The sequence below is a fragment of the Corvus moneduloides genome, chromosome 3, assembly GCF_009650955.1.
Source record: "Corvus moneduloides isolate bCorMon1 chromosome 3, bCorMon1.pri, whole genome shotgun sequence".
NCBI lineage: Eukaryota > Metazoa > Chordata > Aves > Passeriformes > Corvidae > Corvus > Corvus moneduloides.
This window is the reverse complement of record NC_045478.1, coordinates 98,074,889-98,091,757: the sequence shown is the minus strand read 5'-3', so window position 1 is coordinate 98,091,757 and position 16,869 is coordinate 98,074,889. Positions and strand designations below refer to the sequence as shown.

Sequence of the window (16,869 nt, the reverse complement as noted above, 5' to 3'; positions counted from 1 at the left end):
TGTAATGAGGGTGGTACGAGAGATGTTGAAGACCTGCTGTGTTTCTCTTTGCACCGGATTCGCTGCAGCCTCAAGCTTTTGTGTATAACATTTTTCCCGGGTACATGTGGGGAGATATGATTAGACAAGCTCTGTTGTTTGCCCAAGAAAAAGTCACTGAGAGGAAGCACTGACCTTTACTCCTATGAAGAAAATTTTTAATTCTCAAATCATTACGCACGAATGCAACGTTACTTCCGATCCCTGGCTACAGAAGCAGTGATAATCTAAATGCAGCCTGACCTACCTAAGAGACTGACCCTCTCCAGACCCTGGGGAACACTGCACATGGCCTGTTCAGGTACACACTACTTGAGCTACAGGTTCTTTCCCAACTGACCCATGATCTGCAGTGCTTTGCTAAAAGCTACACATTTTCTGGGAAAACCTCTATAATAAGGCTAGAGGAAGAGACCCAACACAAGTCCTTAATGTTCAGATTGCTTTATTCCAAAAGGTAAAATCGAAAGCTTCAAATGAAACCAGACTAAATTCTGGCTCTTGTAACATGTCACACTGCTGTATCTTACTGAGCGCTGCTTAAGAGTGCTTTTCTGCATATGGAGACAAACAGTTTTTCAGAAATGACCTTACATTGTGTCAAATAAAGTAAATTCAAACTCAGTTCTTTGCTTTAAAGTTCTTTATATTCCTTATATCCCTGTGTTTCTGTATGACCTAGCTGAAACTCCTCTGATCTTTAGTAATGAAGAGCTATAAATGATTTTGTAATGTGCAAAGCACATATAATAGGTTTCAGTTTATCTCTGGGAGTACAAGAACTAAGTGACAGCAATGTCATTCCAAACAGGGTGGAGGCATGCATGGAATATTTTAGGGAAAAACAGTTTAGCATTTGGATTGTAGCTTGACTCTCTTGACCCGAGAGCACCCACGGATTTGACTGAAGCAAGCAAGCACATTAACTGCACTTCAGTTACACAGAAGCCTCCAGGAGTTACTCCTGTGTGTTGTTAATCCCACAGTCTGTCTCTTCAGTAAACCCCTCTGGAGTGCAGGAATTTGTCTTAATCCAAACCATTCTACTGACCTGCTTTACCCAGTACCCCGCAGCACACAGAAAGCAGCAGCAGTTGGCTGTGCCCAGCAGCAGAAATTCCCTTGGCAGGTTCTGTCAAAGCCAACGTGTTATGTAACAACTGACTAAAATAAATTATTTCCAACTACCAGGGTTTTTTGGTGAAGTTGGCAGCCATACTCTGTAAGAGGAAAAATATTGCCAATCAATCCCACCTCTGTCAGGAGTGTGAAAAAGCCAGTATATTTTTATGTTGCAAAATTGTTTCTTGTTGACTTATAATTTGGCATTTTAAGACAGCAGGAAGAGCAGGAGTCTGTTCAGAGCTGAATCAGGAGAGCTCAGGAACTCTTTGCAGATTGTATTCTTGTGTGTTTAAAAAGGGAAAATTATAGGGCCTTGGTGATAGTAAGGCTATAGTTTGGACTCCAGTGTTTGTACACTCTTTCCAAAATTCTGGTTAGGATGATACTTCACACTACTTTGTGGAGTTTCAGTCTGCTTTTTAATATTGCCTTACGAATTAAAAATGCATTAATCTCATTAGTTTGTGATGTTCTGAATGCCAACACTTGCTTCTGTGGCCACTTATTCACACTTCTTTTCATTGGTATGGGAAAGCTTATCTAGGAGCTTACATTTGGCTCTGTAGCTTGATGTCTACTGTCACTCCCTTTTCCTCTCTCCATCCTGACTTCAATTTAACCCTTGAAACCAAGGATATTCCTGGAACTGTTTCCCTCTTTCTGCTCAACTCCTTCCTCCCTCCTCCCCATTCCTTGTGTGAGAAGGATCCTACTTGGGCAGCATTTGGTGTTTAGGGTTAAACTACTTAAAACGTTGTGGTGCCATTCATGTGTGTCTTAGAAGGTGTGTTTCCCAGGAGATGAACACCTCAGCTTCTCTGTGGTAAGGCACGGGCAGTAAAGCAGCACTGATGCTCATAGACCAGTGAATGTGTAACCACCCAGTTTTATGATAAGCCCTTTCTTAAATTAGATCTCTCCACTTGAAAGTTTTAAATCAAATTTCTAAATGAACTTGTAAAATTACCTTTGATCTCCTAGTTGCTAACATGGTTAATATATCACCAGCAATGTTCTTTTTACAGACTTCTGATGTACCGGCATCTCTGATTCCCGCAATAATATTAGAAAGAAAAGGAAGGAGAAAAGCTTGCATTATTTGAAATCTGTTCTGCTGACCCCATTCTGTCAGCAACTGCAACTAAACCCCGTCAGCAGAAGGCTGCTGCTGCTACCTGTGTATCTTGAGCACTTTTTATCTGCATGACATTCCAGAAACAGATGGTTTATAAAAGACACTTCCTTTATTTTGGAGAACTCTGCTAATCTGAACAGAACAGATTCCTCCTTGCTGGCTTATTGCCTTCACTCTTTTGTCTCACAGCAACTCACTTTCATGCTTTTCTTCATCCCTGCATGACAGATTTTTATAACTTCTTTATCCCCCTTTCTCTAGCATTAATCATCAACAAAACGTTATCCAGGCAAATATTTATTACTTATGTATTCAAGCCACTTGTTTGTTTATTATTAAGCAAAAGTAATTTAGTTCAGAACAGAATTGCTGGGGGCTTTTGTATTCTACATCTGTTCTCAGCCATATTTAGCCTAATACTCTTATTTTGCTGATGGAAACTAAGTTTAGAAAGTGCTTCGCCACTGTTTTGTTGGGGTTGTTTTTGCCAGTATGAACTGTATTTTGAGTGGTGTCATTGAAAATCAAGCTGCAATTCTTTTGACAAATGGCTGATATATTTAACGATGCTGTAATTCCTTGCACTGCAGTTACTATAAAACATTGCCAATGTAAAAAACTCCACAATGAATTAATCTTCTTTAGAGAACTACCAACTTTACACACTGGAGAAATACAGAATACCGAGAATAAGGTAGCATCTAAAATGTAATAGATCTTAAAATTTTAGTCTGTTGGGGAAGAGGGGGCCCCAGCATTTTAGAAAGATCCAGGGTATGCTAACCACATAAGCTGCCGGAATCCATGTGTTGTCCATAGCAACATTAGCTTAAAAAACCCCATGATCATTTCTGCAAAAGCGTATCTAATGCAGTAGAGAGTTTAACTGCAAGCCTGTATGCCAGAAGTGCAAAACTGAATGTCAAGGAAAGGGATGGGGACTTAGCCCTCAGCTTTCTGTACGCACCCAGAAAAAACTCTTTTCAGCGTTTCCAACTAGTTCTGCAGTACATCCACACCCAGTTTGTTGAAAGCAGAGAGAATGTAAGGCAAGGTTTTCCAAGCCTTGATACCCTGCATTGGGACAGGTTAAATAAATGGCTGGATTTGAATGAGATGCTAGAGAAAAGCATAAAGAAATCTGTGTTATGACTTTCTCTACATTTGAGTGGGTGCCAACATTAGGAAGAATCGGTCCTTTTAAAATTGATCTTATTTAAAACATTAGAATTTCTTTTTTTCCTAAGTAGCTACCAAACTAACCTATATTTTAATTTTTTAACTCCCTCCTGAGTAGTGCCAGAATGATTGTTTTGGTCAGAAAGTTCCATCACTGCACTTGATTTCTGATGGCAAACTAAGCCTTCTGCTCTTTCATTTCTTAGCAGTGTTGCTACTGCAGGCTAAAGCGGCTCCAGTCAGTTCCAGGTATCTGAAGTTGCTGTACATGTTTGGAGTCTGTTACTCAGTTATGTCACTGTGTCTTCCATAATGTAGATACCATAACTTTATCTGAGCACAAGGTGAAACTTGGGTACCCTAATGGCTTGGGAATAAAGCCCTGTAAGTATTTGCAGTAGCTAAACTAAAAAAACCCTTATTTTAAACTGGAAACATATTCTAATACCAAGGCAAAGAAGATTTAATATTTATATGGTAGGGGGAATGAAAGATGAGTGATAACAATGTGCTGATGTATGAAAGACCTTGCATCAGCAGATGCAATACACTGATTGTGTGCTTTTTGATAATATCTACTGGCATTTTATTGAAGTAGAAAGAATTAAATTTCCACTTTTTTTACTGGTGTTTCTTGTAATTCAATGCATAGCATTTCAAAAGAAAGGTACATTTTGTTAAGAGAACTAGAAACTTGGAACAATGAGACAGGTATGCAAACCCCAAATCCCAGACTGCTCTCCTTTTACCGTACAAAAGTGCTGCAGAAGAGAATCGTTACCTGTACTCTGTGCACCAACCTGAACAAGTAAATTGTTTGCATTGAAAGGTTTTGTTTTCTTTTCTCATATTCCTTCTGTAAATGAAACACCTCTCTGATTCCTGTATCTTAAAGGAACTGCGATTACAGGGGGAGGGAAAGCAAAGGAAATTACATTGAAGGTTTTTTGTTGCCCTAGTTCATGTACAGTAGAACTCCATCCAGAAAGACAAAGCATTAGCTTAACCAAACATCCAAAAATCTCCTCTGAATGACTGACTCATGTTAGACTTGTTTGTTACATGAGGCTAAGGCATTATCAGCCAGCAGGGAGAGCAGCAGTGTTAAGAATCTGTGTCCTGATTACAAGGTGAGACTGCAGGCTACTGGATACTGAAGTCAAGCTTTGCTACTGCATACTGCAAAGTCTTTTCTTCATCCTTCCTTCATAAAAAAAGGCAGTGACACTGAACTGATATTGAACTGATCCTAGGGATTTAGTTCAGTTTCATGTCTGAAAATCCTCTCCCTCTCTCCTTAGGAGGTAAGTGAATTTACACATTCAGCGAAAGTGCCAGTGGTTTGACTCTTTCATATTCAAACTGGAGTTCTAGCAAGGCAGGAATGTGCTGCACATTCCTGGGAAGCACACAGCTTTGCTGTGATGCACAGAACATCCCATGTGGCATATGTTGCCTTTGTTTAAGGGAATTAAATTGTTGTTCCTACAAATTTGCTGTATGGATGCAAAAGCAGGCACTTCAGACAGGGATCATTTAAACTTTGGAAGTCTGACTCCTAAGAATACAACAGAGCATGCTCAAACACTGATGTTTATAAATGGTATGAAGCATGGGGTTTTTATTAACTTCCTCTAAAATGCAACTACAAATTTTCTGACTGAAAATGAGAGGAGATGGTCAATAGTAAGACTACTTGAGACAAGACCTAAAGCAATGGTTGTAGTGTTGCTGTTGGCACTTTGTAAGAAATGTGGCAGGAAGCAAAACTGGAGAAATGTGGTATAAGTAGGAGAAAATAAGTAAAGAAGGGAAATAGTTTATCCAACAAACTAGTTTATCCAAAATTGATAAATGGGTAACAACCTGGCATCCACAATATTAAATACTACACAAACATGAAGTGGATTTGCAAGTATTTCAGTGTCCAGAAGCCATCTAGTATTATCAAAAGGAGATGGTGAATTTATATATATATATATATATATACACACACACACTTTTATATATACAAGTAAAAATAAACTTTACCTTTCTACAAACTTATTATAAATGACCATAGTCACTGATCACAGAACACAGTCAAACTTCTTCACTTCATAGCAGTCAGTCTACATGTACTGGTGTTACGAGCAAGAAAAACTTAATGAAACAAGAGTTTATATAATTTCTTTACAAGAGAACCTTTATTTAACGATGGACTGTCTCAGTAAATTAGGTTGATAGGAGCAATGAATTTCAGTACTAATGGAGCCAAGTACCTGGTGTGCTCATGACTTTACTTCAGTTTCTTCTACTTGAGGCAGTGTATCCCAAACAGGTTTCTGAATGTGTTCAGGTATTCTCTCTATCTTAGTCTAAAAGGAAAGAAAAACAACTATTTACTGGACCTGCTAGCTAGCATCTAACTACTTTGCTTTATTTATTCTGGTTTGAGACATGTATCAGATTTAAAATGCCACCTAGTGGCACTTCCAAGCAATACAGCCTCTTTATAGTAGTTTGGAAAATTTTCCTATGAAACTACACCCATTTTCTCGGCTGACTTTCTAAAGACTTCAGTAGTGACTGGTACTTGCATCAGGACTTGTAACCGTAAATAATGTGGGGTGGAAACTGACCTTTTTCACTTCCATGGCAACCCCTTCAGGTAAGTTTCGTTGTACATACTCCAAGTAAACTGCAGCAGTACTGCTTGTTAGGTATTTTAACTAAAACAGAAAGAATTTTTTTTTAATGAACTACTATTAATAATACTTCAAACAGAATTTTAAAACAAGTTTACCCTAGCTTCTTTAGCCCTTGCTATGGGACCAACCATCTTACGGGAAGGCAGCTTCCATAATACTGAACAGAAGCAGTTCACCTGTACTCAGCTCTCATGCAAGTATGAAGTAGTTACTTCACAGAACTCCACATGCTGCCTGGGATCACATACATTGATTATGATGGAAGTGGTGGATCAGATGAAATTAACAACCGGTTATGCAAGAATCACCAGCTTTTGTATACTCTCAAAGTTCAAGCCTGTTAAAAATCCTGCAACTCCAGAGTGCCACTGAAATACTGCTTTTTTAGTTTCTCCTGGTCCCACTCAGTTACCAATCTTTTAGTTTTTCCTGGAAGGCAAAAATAGTGCTTATGGTCTGTGGGCAGCTACTTGTATGGCACTCACGTCAGGGGACTTAAAGTCCCCTTTTGCCAAGCACTGCGCAAATACACAGAAAGACACCCAGGAGCCACGAAATGCTGGCAGTAAACGTTTCTTCTAAGAAAGTCAACCACAGCTGCCTTCTAAACCATACAGATGTCTGTGTCATCGGCCACAGAGCTGGTGGTTTGTCTGTGCTTCCTTTCTTCTATTTCCTACATGCAGTTTTAGCTTGCCACATGATGCTGCATAGGACAAAAGTCTGTCTGCTCAAAAACATCAAACCAAACAACAAAGAATAGAACCCTTCTTGGCTGGCAATGCCGATGATTTAGCTGGATGTTCTTCCCTTCCTGAGAAAACTCTCATCCCAATGATTTTTGGAAACCCCGAGCGTAACACACTAAAGGTAACCCTCAATTCTACCTTATTTTCTTTAGTCATTCTTTCAGCTGTTAAGATGATGGTCAAAATTAACTTTTTGGTCCAAAAATTATGTAGGCTGAATGTAACTTGTGTTGCATTTCATGTAACTAGGTCAGCTGTTTTCCAATACTCCCCTGCATTCACCTCCCCAAATCATTTTCACTCATGCTAGTAAGATCTTTGAACTGTACACCTAGAACAATTTTTTTCCTTCTTTCTTACCTCTAAACACATGTAATGTGTTCTCATTTCATACTGAACTCTGTGCTTCTTGTAAATGTGTACGGATTTGAGAAGTGTAAGTCGTTCTATCGTCTTTGGGGGTTTATCTCTGAGCAAAGAAGAAAAAGAAACTTTCATGTTATATAAAGGATGATAACACAAGTTTATCTGAAAGATTATGCTGAAATCTCTGTTCTTACTTGACGTTTAGAAGACTACAAGGAAATATGAAACACTGGTACAGTTTGTTATTAACTGACATGGGCATGGTTAACACTCAGGTATTAACCAGCATTAGGTGAGGGAAGCTACAACGCTGACAGCTGTACTGAAAGTACATAAAATACAAAGTCAGTATCCTTCATGTAGCCCTTCCACTATGGCAGTGCTGAGCGCAGAACTGCTGCTGCTTTCTCATCACCGTCCTGCCATCAAAGAAGTGTTAGATCTACAATCTGAGAAAAAAATGTCAGATTATAGCCATTTCTTAAAAAAAAATTAAAATAAGACTTCTAAGCAGAGGATCTGAATTACAGTAGATGACAGAAGAAGCATCTGACTCTGTATCACTCTACAGATCAGTTACTTACACTTTTTCAACAGAGATGCCAAGTTCTTTAGCTGCAAGCACTGCGAAATATTCATAGCTGTCCAACACAGCTTTATCGTGGCCTTTAACTAAAATGGACACTCTCTTGTACAGTGTTTCTGGCTCATCTGAAATAGATACCTGCATTTTTGAAGAACAGACAAGAGTTACCACATCATGTTCTCCTTAATTAATGCATGCACTGCATATTTCCTTAACCTGCATACCCCATTTGTAAAAGAGCAAAAACACCCCACAACCTGTTGAGCTGCTTATTTTAGTTTATCTAACAGAGTCTGACTATAATACCTTGACTGACAGGTAGGTCTCACTATACCAGGGAAGGCAAAGTGTGAGGAGATACCTAACTTCTGAACATTTGTGTAAAATTTCTTCATCCAAAAAAGGAATGCTAGATAAATATAAGGAGGACAACACTAGCAATGAGAAGAACAGAACTCATTGTTAAAGCAAGTTTGGAGCAGCAATATTTGTATTGTAAATAACAGTGTGTGAATACCCAAAACACTAAGAGTTTGCTTGGGTATGGAAATTACATAGAACATTATGGACAACAACCAGAATTCTCACTTTACTAAGTCAGATCTAAGACTACTTTAAACACAGTAGGCTTCCCCAGGTGTGTTATCCTTCATGTTTGTACAAGTGCAAGTTTATGACTTTCAGTTAGAGCTTCAACTTCTGATGGTCTGGGCTTGCTGATCAACTGGAAGAGCCTTAATGAGTGCAGAAGTGCTGATTTTCCCAGAGGTTCACTCCTAGGCAGCTCAGCACACCAAATCCAGCAGGTACCAGACACAGCAGGAAGGCTGGATCAGCACTGTAGATCTAATACTGCCTGTCAGATGTCTCTGAAGCCCTTGTCAAAGGGCTGCTAAGGTGCCCCAGGTGTTGAACTGAATATGGCCAAAAAGTTGGTATTTCATAGAGTTACAGCTGCATTGAAAAGGGGCAAAGTTACTGAGAGGCAACTGTGAGCTACAGAAATCTTGTTGGAAAAAAAAGAACCCAGAAGATCTCAAGTACCAATAATCTAAATAATTTCTTTCTCTATGACAAATTTGACATCACTAAGACAGAACTTTAAAAAGCTGCAAGAAAGGAATTCAAGTTTTTCTGGATGCCCTGTTTATTACTAAGACAATATAGAAAACACTGTGTTACAGAACACTCACCAAAGGATTAATCTTAGGCTCCTGTGTATCACCATGGCATCCAGCCAGCCATGCTCCCATCAAGTTGGAGCTCCTAGAAATACATCATGGGGAAAGCATAAGATAAATTGTTAAAGTTGGATTTTATTTTTTCAGGGACTATGGAGGAGCAGTGGAAGGAGGAGGGGCTGTTATACTTACGGAAGAAAATACTGCTTTTGCATAATTCTGCTTGCATAACTGACAGGAAAAGCTGATCCCTGTATAAAACAGATAATTTATGTTGTGGGTTTTTTTCCCCCAAACCAGAAAGCAGCCAGTTAATACAGGTTGATTAAAGATTACTTTTTTGCACACCAAGCACAGCACATTCCTAGGCACTGACATGACACACTAGGAAGTTTGCTCCATTGGAAAACACAGGAAAACAGGAGCATGGAAATGTATTTCAGTATACAATAGCACCTAAAAAAAGAAGCATTTAAGGGCACAGTAACAGTATGCACTTACTACTGAGGAACCTGAATAGCAATCACTAAGCATATTTTTAACAGAAAAATGCATTTTTATGGCATTGAATACCATTTCTGTATACAACAATATTTTCTCTTTAGTTTTACTTTCACAGTACAATATAAGTTTTGTCAAGTAACAAGCCTAAGTAGGACTTGTAAAAGCAATTGAAATCAGTAGCCTATAAATGCAAAAATTCAACTTGTGAATTTATCTGGAAATTTACTGTTTTTTCAGAAAAAAAGTTCCCTGTGATTTCAAACACTTGTTCTTTTGAAGAGAACATTTAAATAGGCATACTTCTTACAAGTAAATGAATCATGTTTAAAAGATAACATGATTTTCTGTGTTAGAAAAGGAATATAGTTGTTAATCATGCAACAGTGCTATCTTTCATACTAGAGTAATTGTTCCCTTCAGAACATTATGTGGCTTCCTTCCACTAATTCTTAATTTGGCACAGTTATAGACTACTTGAGGGGTGAAGAAAAGGAACTCTTGCTTGCTTAACAGAACCTCAGGGCTGTAGCAGAATGCTGAAGCCAAATTATCTTGCCCCTTGATGCTCTTTTTTGACATATGCTGGAGTCATAGCTTCAAGAGAGAGACAGATATCCCACCCAAGAGTTATATAGGTGACTGTCTAATCAAAACACCAGAAAACAGCCAGAGTTTACACTTTTCCAGGTAATCTTACTGTAGCTGCTCATGGATATGCATAACTCTATGATGCTACTAGGTCCCTAACCTTTTCCAGTATGCATCATACATTCATCATACATCAGCAGTGAACAAAGCTGTTTTTTGAAGTAATTCTGCTTCAGTCGCTATTTATCCTACAAATGCTGCTTCCAATAAAGAAGATGACTGCAGGAAGAGGCAGGAGAGTTTTCTGTTTACCAAGCTGACTGTGGTACAAATGCCTCCCCTTAAGCAATCCTTTTAAATCCAGACCTTCACAGGGGCACTACTGTTACATTCCTTAAGTGCATGACAGAATAAGCAATTTTAGGAGCACTGAATATTCACCACTGTAGTCAATAATCATTCAGAAAGTTTCAAAGTTTATGTTGGGAACTACACTTGAGCCTTATTGCCTAAAACTAATGAAATACAGCTGATAATTTTCTAGTGACTCTAATAAAATAGAGGGACTATTTACAAGAGCATGTAATGAAAGGCAAGGGGATATGGCTTCAAACTGAAAGAGGGTAGGGGTAGATTAGATACTAGAAAATTCTTGACTGTGAAGGCAGTGAGGCACTGGCATAGGCTGCGCAGAGAAGCTGTGGATGCCCCATCCCTGAAGTACTCAAGGCCAGGTTGGACAGGGCTCCGAGCAAACAGATACAGCAGAAGGTGTCCCTGCACATGGCAGGAGGTTGGAACTAGGTGGTCATTAAGGTCCCTTCCAACCTGGGCCATTCTATGATTCTGTGACAAAATTGACATTTGCACCTCAATTCTCTTTCTCTGAAGTCAGAATGCTGCCTTCCTTCCATCCGTTGCCACTATGAAGTACAGTAACAATCACCTGACACCACTTCAGGAAGCAGAGAGACCCATGAGCATAAAAGACTGTATTCAGTGCAGACCTTAAACTGTTTGTGCAAGTACATGGCACAGAATCTGACACCAGATAACAAATGTGAGGCTATTAACTGTAATCATAACTAAAATTTTTATCTGTTTTGGGTTTTTTTATGTGTGTGTGTAAGCAGTCTGTGCCATGTATTCTTTACTTTTAACTGCTTGACCTGGTAATAAGGATTTATTATTTACATACAAAGACATATGCACTCATAGTGTATTGTGCTATGTGGTTTTAGATACAAAAATTTCAGTCTTCGTGCAACAAAAATGAATAAAACAAAACCTGATGAAGCAGTAAGAGTCCCATCCCACCTACTAAGGTCTGCAGCCTTTCCAATATCCTATGACTGTGCATGTTATTCCCACCACATGCCATCTCCCTTTGTTACTAATTAAGCAGATATGCATCAAGTCAAAAGTTTTTGTAACATCAAATTAAAGGCACTATTTAAATTTTGCATTAACTTTTTACAAAATGATACACTGAATACCTTAGGTGGTAGAGGTGGCATTCAGTGAGCAGGAAAGTTTATTTTAATAGCTTCATTCCCTGATTTAATGATGTGCTCTTGCTAATGGCCATCACAGAAGGTGGAAAAGACACTCAAAGACTGCAGCGTAACAGAATTCAACTTCCTGGGTGAACCAAGACTCTGTACAAAAGATAACTACCCATCTCCGAGGGCAAAATAGCCTTAATTTTGTTTGGCTGAGAGCCTCTGAAGTGTCAGGGGGAGACAGATGCCTGAAAAGCAAGTCCAGAAAACTGCATACACAGAAGAGAGTTTAGGGCTTTAGAAAATCCAATTTTCTCAATTTGAGAGGAAGCAATCACTGTTTTTAAGTCCAAACTAGCAAACATTGCCAGTGCGAAATGCTTTACTATTATTTTACGTTGTAACTTCCAAGCTTTGAAACTTTTAAGATTAGAAACTCGCCTAGCACGACCTCCAAATCCACCTATTCTTCACTATCCCTTCCATGCGGACTAACTGCGGGAAATCCACAGAACTGCAGGGAAGAGTTCCGTGGACCCGCCACGCGATGATGGCGTGCAGAGACACAGTCCCACGCTGTACAGCCCCAACCCTCCCGAAGCCCGAAGGATAACATCTGCCATGCTCCCTTTTCCCACTCCCCTCAGGAAGACGCCGAGGAAAAGGACGAGGAGGAGGACGGGGCTCCCGCTTCCCCTCTCCCGCCACACACCGCACCTGACAGAGCCGCCGCCACAGCCACCCCGCCGCCATCTTGGCCCCGCCCCAGCCCGCCCTCCATCGCCCGGAAGGAGAAGAGCGGCCGCCTCCCTCGCCTCCTTTCCCCGCTGCGGGGCTCAGGCCACGGGGGTCGGGGGTGCGGAGGCGACCTAGGAGCTCGTACGGCGCCGAACGAGCCATACGAGGTCCCAGCTGGGCTCCCCACCCCGCTTCCCGCCTCCCCCGAGCGCTGCCTCAGGGCAGCACCGACGGAGCAGCGGCTCCCCCTCAGCCGCTTCCCGCCAAGGGCGGCCCCCGGTCCCCTCACAGGCGCTCCCGTCCTGTTCTCTAGGAATCCTTTAAAAAATAAAAAAAAGCAAAACCAATTACACGAACCCTAGTTTTCAACCTTCTCCTCGCTCTCAAAAATATTTTAACAAGGGATACAAGCCCATTAGAGCAAAACCCATCCGACTGTATTTTACCGAAATATAAAAAAGACTGGAAATGGCACATAAACAAACCCCTTTCTTTTTATACATACGCATAGTGGTTAATAATACAACACACCTTCTGAGAGGTACCAAATCTTTATAGGGGGTGGGGAAATAAACAAGTACTAATTTATGCCACTAAACCATCCTTAAATACACACAGTCAGGTAGGCAGTAACCTGAAATTAAGCTGTGTGCAAGTCAAATGCTAACAACGGGAATCTGAAACCAGCAGAGATCACAAGCTCTATCAAATGTATATATATATATTTTTTATTTTGTTACTTCCTCTGCCACCTAAAATTACAGTCTGCTTTTTACACTAAAACACCTAAAATATTTACACAACCATCTTCTAATAAAATAACAGTTAAATATTGAAAATAAGATTTTTCTCATAAAATATGTTTTCTGTATGTACAGGTTTTATCAAAGAGGACTAAATTCAATATTGAATAGTTTTCCATCATCAACCATCAACAAGAAAAAAGTTTTCTGAAACAAAACTAAGTTCAACTCATGTACAAATAGGCAGAACAGCACATTTAACATCAGCTAATGCAACACTTAATAATGATGACGTCAATGTTTGAGGCCTAAATCATGTACTGCTTAGGAAATGTGCATTTCTTTTTTTTCCTTGATGAATAGCTTCTTTGGTTATTGTTGTTCTATTATATTCTTGGCTGTACAATAAAACAGCACCCGATTAATGTTACTTAACCAGGCATATGTATGTGTGTGTGTGTATATATATATATATTTATAGATACTAAGTTTAGCACAGGTCCTGTCCAATTGTTACTAAAACGTGCCACTGTAGATTCTTTAATACAGAGCTGCTCTTCAGAATCAAGCTAAGTTTCTACTGTATTCCACTCAGTTCTTCAAGCAGAACTCTGATTTCAATCATCATTTTGCTTAAACAGTTTTTTCCCACCAGGAACCTGAAAACATGTCCATTTTCCACGGCAGAGCCATTCTCACAAAGATCTTTAAAAGTTCAAAATTATACAAGATTGGGAGAGAAAGAGTAGACTCTGCTGGGCTGTTTCTACCAGAGGCTCCTGAAAGCCAACACATTTTACTGCTCACAAAAGCCTCCACTTTGCAAACCATGATGACTTGCACTATCTATGAGATTTTTGTCAGTGAGTCTTGCTCGTGGTACACAGCTGAGCACCCAGTCTGCTGAACCTGGGTTGCATATGGCCCCTGTAAAAGTAAAATGTCACAGCATGGACAGGAACGAACGGCTGGGGAATGTGCTGAGTGGCAGGTTGGGAAAGAAAAGGCTGCTGCTGCCTGATCTCCTGAAGCTCAAGGGTGCAATGACTGAGAACATCACTTCTTATGTGACAGGAGTGAAATTCCACCCACTGGTCAAAACCAACTGCAAAAACCTCTGGAAAACCCCCCAAAACACTAAAACAACCATGTACACGGGAACTTCACTGACCGGAAACTGAGAAGTTATTTCCATTCTCCTGAAGGGTTGGTTCTTTAGTATCGGAACATTCGACCTTAAGTAGAAGCTTGAGGTCATTTGGCTTCACATATTTGGCTTTGACAGAGAAGGCACCTCTCTCTGTCAGTAAGTCCCACTGGTTGTGAACTTGTGTGGTCCGGTACACCTATAAAAGTGCCATGATTTACCCTCATTTTGCATAGTTAAACAAGGATGAAAGACAGTAGAAGATAAGACCCACCATCCCTCAGATTCTGCTGAAGAAATTAGGAATATGGCAAAAAGAACCCAATAAAATAAAACCCAACCCATAAAAAAACCTCCAAACAAACCTGAAGCCTGGAAGATCTCAAATAAGTCTTATAAAATATTTTATAAAGTTAACAATACTCTTCTACTGTGCAAAATTCACAAGAAGATCACTGCTGATGCCTGTGAAAGCTCAGCAATCAGCATTCGTATTCTGTAATTAAAAGTCTACTCTACCTAACTCCATTTCTTCCTTAATTGTTTTATTCTGCAAAGTACAATTCTTTCAATATCCTATTTAATCAGAGAACCAAATCTAAATTTATATATACTGTGTCAGGTGTCCAGCACGTAGATCTGAACCTAAGGGAGGAGAAATGGTCATTAAACAGCAGTATCAACTCACCTTTGCAGTATGTGTATAATAAATAAACAACAGCTGAATTTGATGGCATGAAGAGGACCGAAAATGGCACAAGAATAACACATTATACCTAGGTGCTGAAAGTGTATCAGGCTCTTTTCCAATGGCAAGAATACTTCCCTGTGTTTGCCTGGTGAGAGAGCAAGCATTGCTCAAGCACACACTCCCCTAAAACCACTGAGATGGCTATTCCACAGTGTGATCTATTGTCACAGGACAATATTTCCAGTGCAATCTCATTACCAAGGCAGTGTTCCTGATTCAATATTCGCATCAGAGGATGTGAACCACAGTACAATCATTTTCCTTCTTCAATCCTTGAATTTAGGTCATTTTAAAATCAGCAGATCAAAACCTTGCTAAAATGGAAGGTCTAAAACATCCTGTGTAACCAGGACAGAACTGAAAATGAACTGCAATATTACTAACTCTTTCATAGTTAAACCAGATTTTTTTTTCCTCCATCTCCCTTAAAATGGCAGCACAAAGACAAATAATGTAATCATATCTTTAAGCGAGATGACATTTACTCTCTAGAAGATGCTGGAAATTATCCAATATAGGCAAAAAAAAAAGTTTCATCAGAAGTGTGTGAAATTTATTCTTGTAATTGGGGCAAAATGAAACTTGGAAGAGTTAAAGACTAAAGATTCTACCAGGACCATCTGGTAGGAACTGATAGCAGAACCATGAACTTCTGTAATTAGTGGCCTTGGAAGTTATCTGCAAAAAGAGCTCAGATAAAAACACCTTATAAGAATATTTGTACCAATTATTTATTTCTTCCCCCAAAACACAAATTAATAAAAAAAAAGGGAAAAAAGCAGATTTTTTTTTTCTAGACCTGGATAAAAGAATTATAATTTTCAACAGGTAGTTTACAATCAGTGGGAATAAACAAGCAGTCCAGGTTTCCTGATTGATCCATTCAGGGTGTGCTCAGTAGCTGTCTATCAAACAACTTTATTTACAACTCAGCATCATCCTGCAGCAGATCTGGATCTTCATCATCCAGTAAGAGGTCAGCATCCATAACTTCATTCTCTTCCATGACATCACCCAGATCCGGAACAACATCATCATCAATGTCACCAACATTTTCCACATGTTTAACCAGACTCATGTGATCCAGGGGGATCAAACTATGCCCAGCTGGCCCAGTAGTTCTTGCAATAGTGGCTGCCATTTCTGCTGCCACAGCAGCTTTCTGAGCCTTCTGCCTTTGCTGTTCTTCTTGTTGTCTGTGAGTCTTCATATGAGCATTGCGGCTTTTGATTTTAAAAAAGACCCTAAATTTTAAAGGAAAAAAAAGTCAGATAAAAATGCACTGCTTTTGATGAAATGAGCCAAAAAAGACTCAACAACTTATCAGTACATTTGCTTCCTTGTCCTGAAATAGAAGTCAGTGAAGTCTGAAAATCCATGGTGCGAATTTCAGGGACATATTACCAGATTTATACATCCTGATGGTATCAAAATGGCCTACTCTGACTCTGCCAGAGGTAGTTTGTAGCTCCCACACCAGCTTCAGTATCTATGCACATCCTAATTCTCCCTGCATCAGTTTCACAACCATCTTGCACAACAAGGAGAAAGTGGAGGAATCCATGTTAGGATGGACAAACTCAAGCACAGAAACACAGAAAAAGTTGCCCACTGTCACATCCAAGTCTGTGATGAAGCAGGAAGCTGGAATGTCAGATGTAGAAATTCTAGCAGGTAAGTGGAAAATAGGAGTAAATACTGCAGGGGCATCCAAAATGTCATGCAAACCTATCTCTGACAGTTTTGGTAAGAGAACATATCATCTAGGGGGAAAACTTCTTCCAAGACCATCAGAGCAAAGTACAAAGTTTGTTCACAGCGCTACTGATCTGGAATCTAAATAGGC

At 39.7% G+C, this 16,869-nt stretch overlaps 2 protein-coding genes across 3 annotated transcripts in view; both read right to left on the bottom strand.

Moving 5' to 3' along the window:
• Positions 1-5,069: 5,069 nt before the first annotated feature.
• Positions 5,070-14,407, bottom strand: MRPS10 (mitochondrial ribosomal protein S10). 2 transcript variants are annotated; one of them, XM_032102892.1, is made up of 7 exons: positions 12,362-12,425; positions 9,243-9,301; positions 9,063-9,135; positions 7,868-8,007; positions 7,278-7,386; positions 6,100-6,189; positions 5,070-5,835 (listed from the first exon to the last, which is right to left on the bottom strand). In XM_032102892.1, exons 1-7 carry the CDS (start codon positions 12,395-12,397, stop codon positions 5,749-5,751), a joined length of 594 nt encoding a protein of 197 aa, XP_031958783.1. In that variant the 5' UTR covers positions 12,398-12,425; the 3' UTR covers positions 5,070-5,748. The 2 variants fall into 2 exon arrangements, with proteins under 2 accessions (XP_031958783.1, XP_031958784.1); XM_032102893.1 differs by lacking the exon at positions 12,362-12,425 and adding an exon at positions 14,297-14,407 and having other exon boundaries at positions 5,295-5,835.
• TRERF1 (transcriptional regulating factor 1) overlaps positions 13,088-16,869 on the bottom strand; it is an 89,057-nt gene continuing 85,275 nt past the window's right edge. The window contains 1 exon segment of the mRNA XM_032102888.1: positions 13,088-16,267. Coding sequence (XP_031958779.1) covers positions 15,946-16,267 — 322 coding nt within the window. The 3' untranslated portion in view covers positions 13,088-15,945.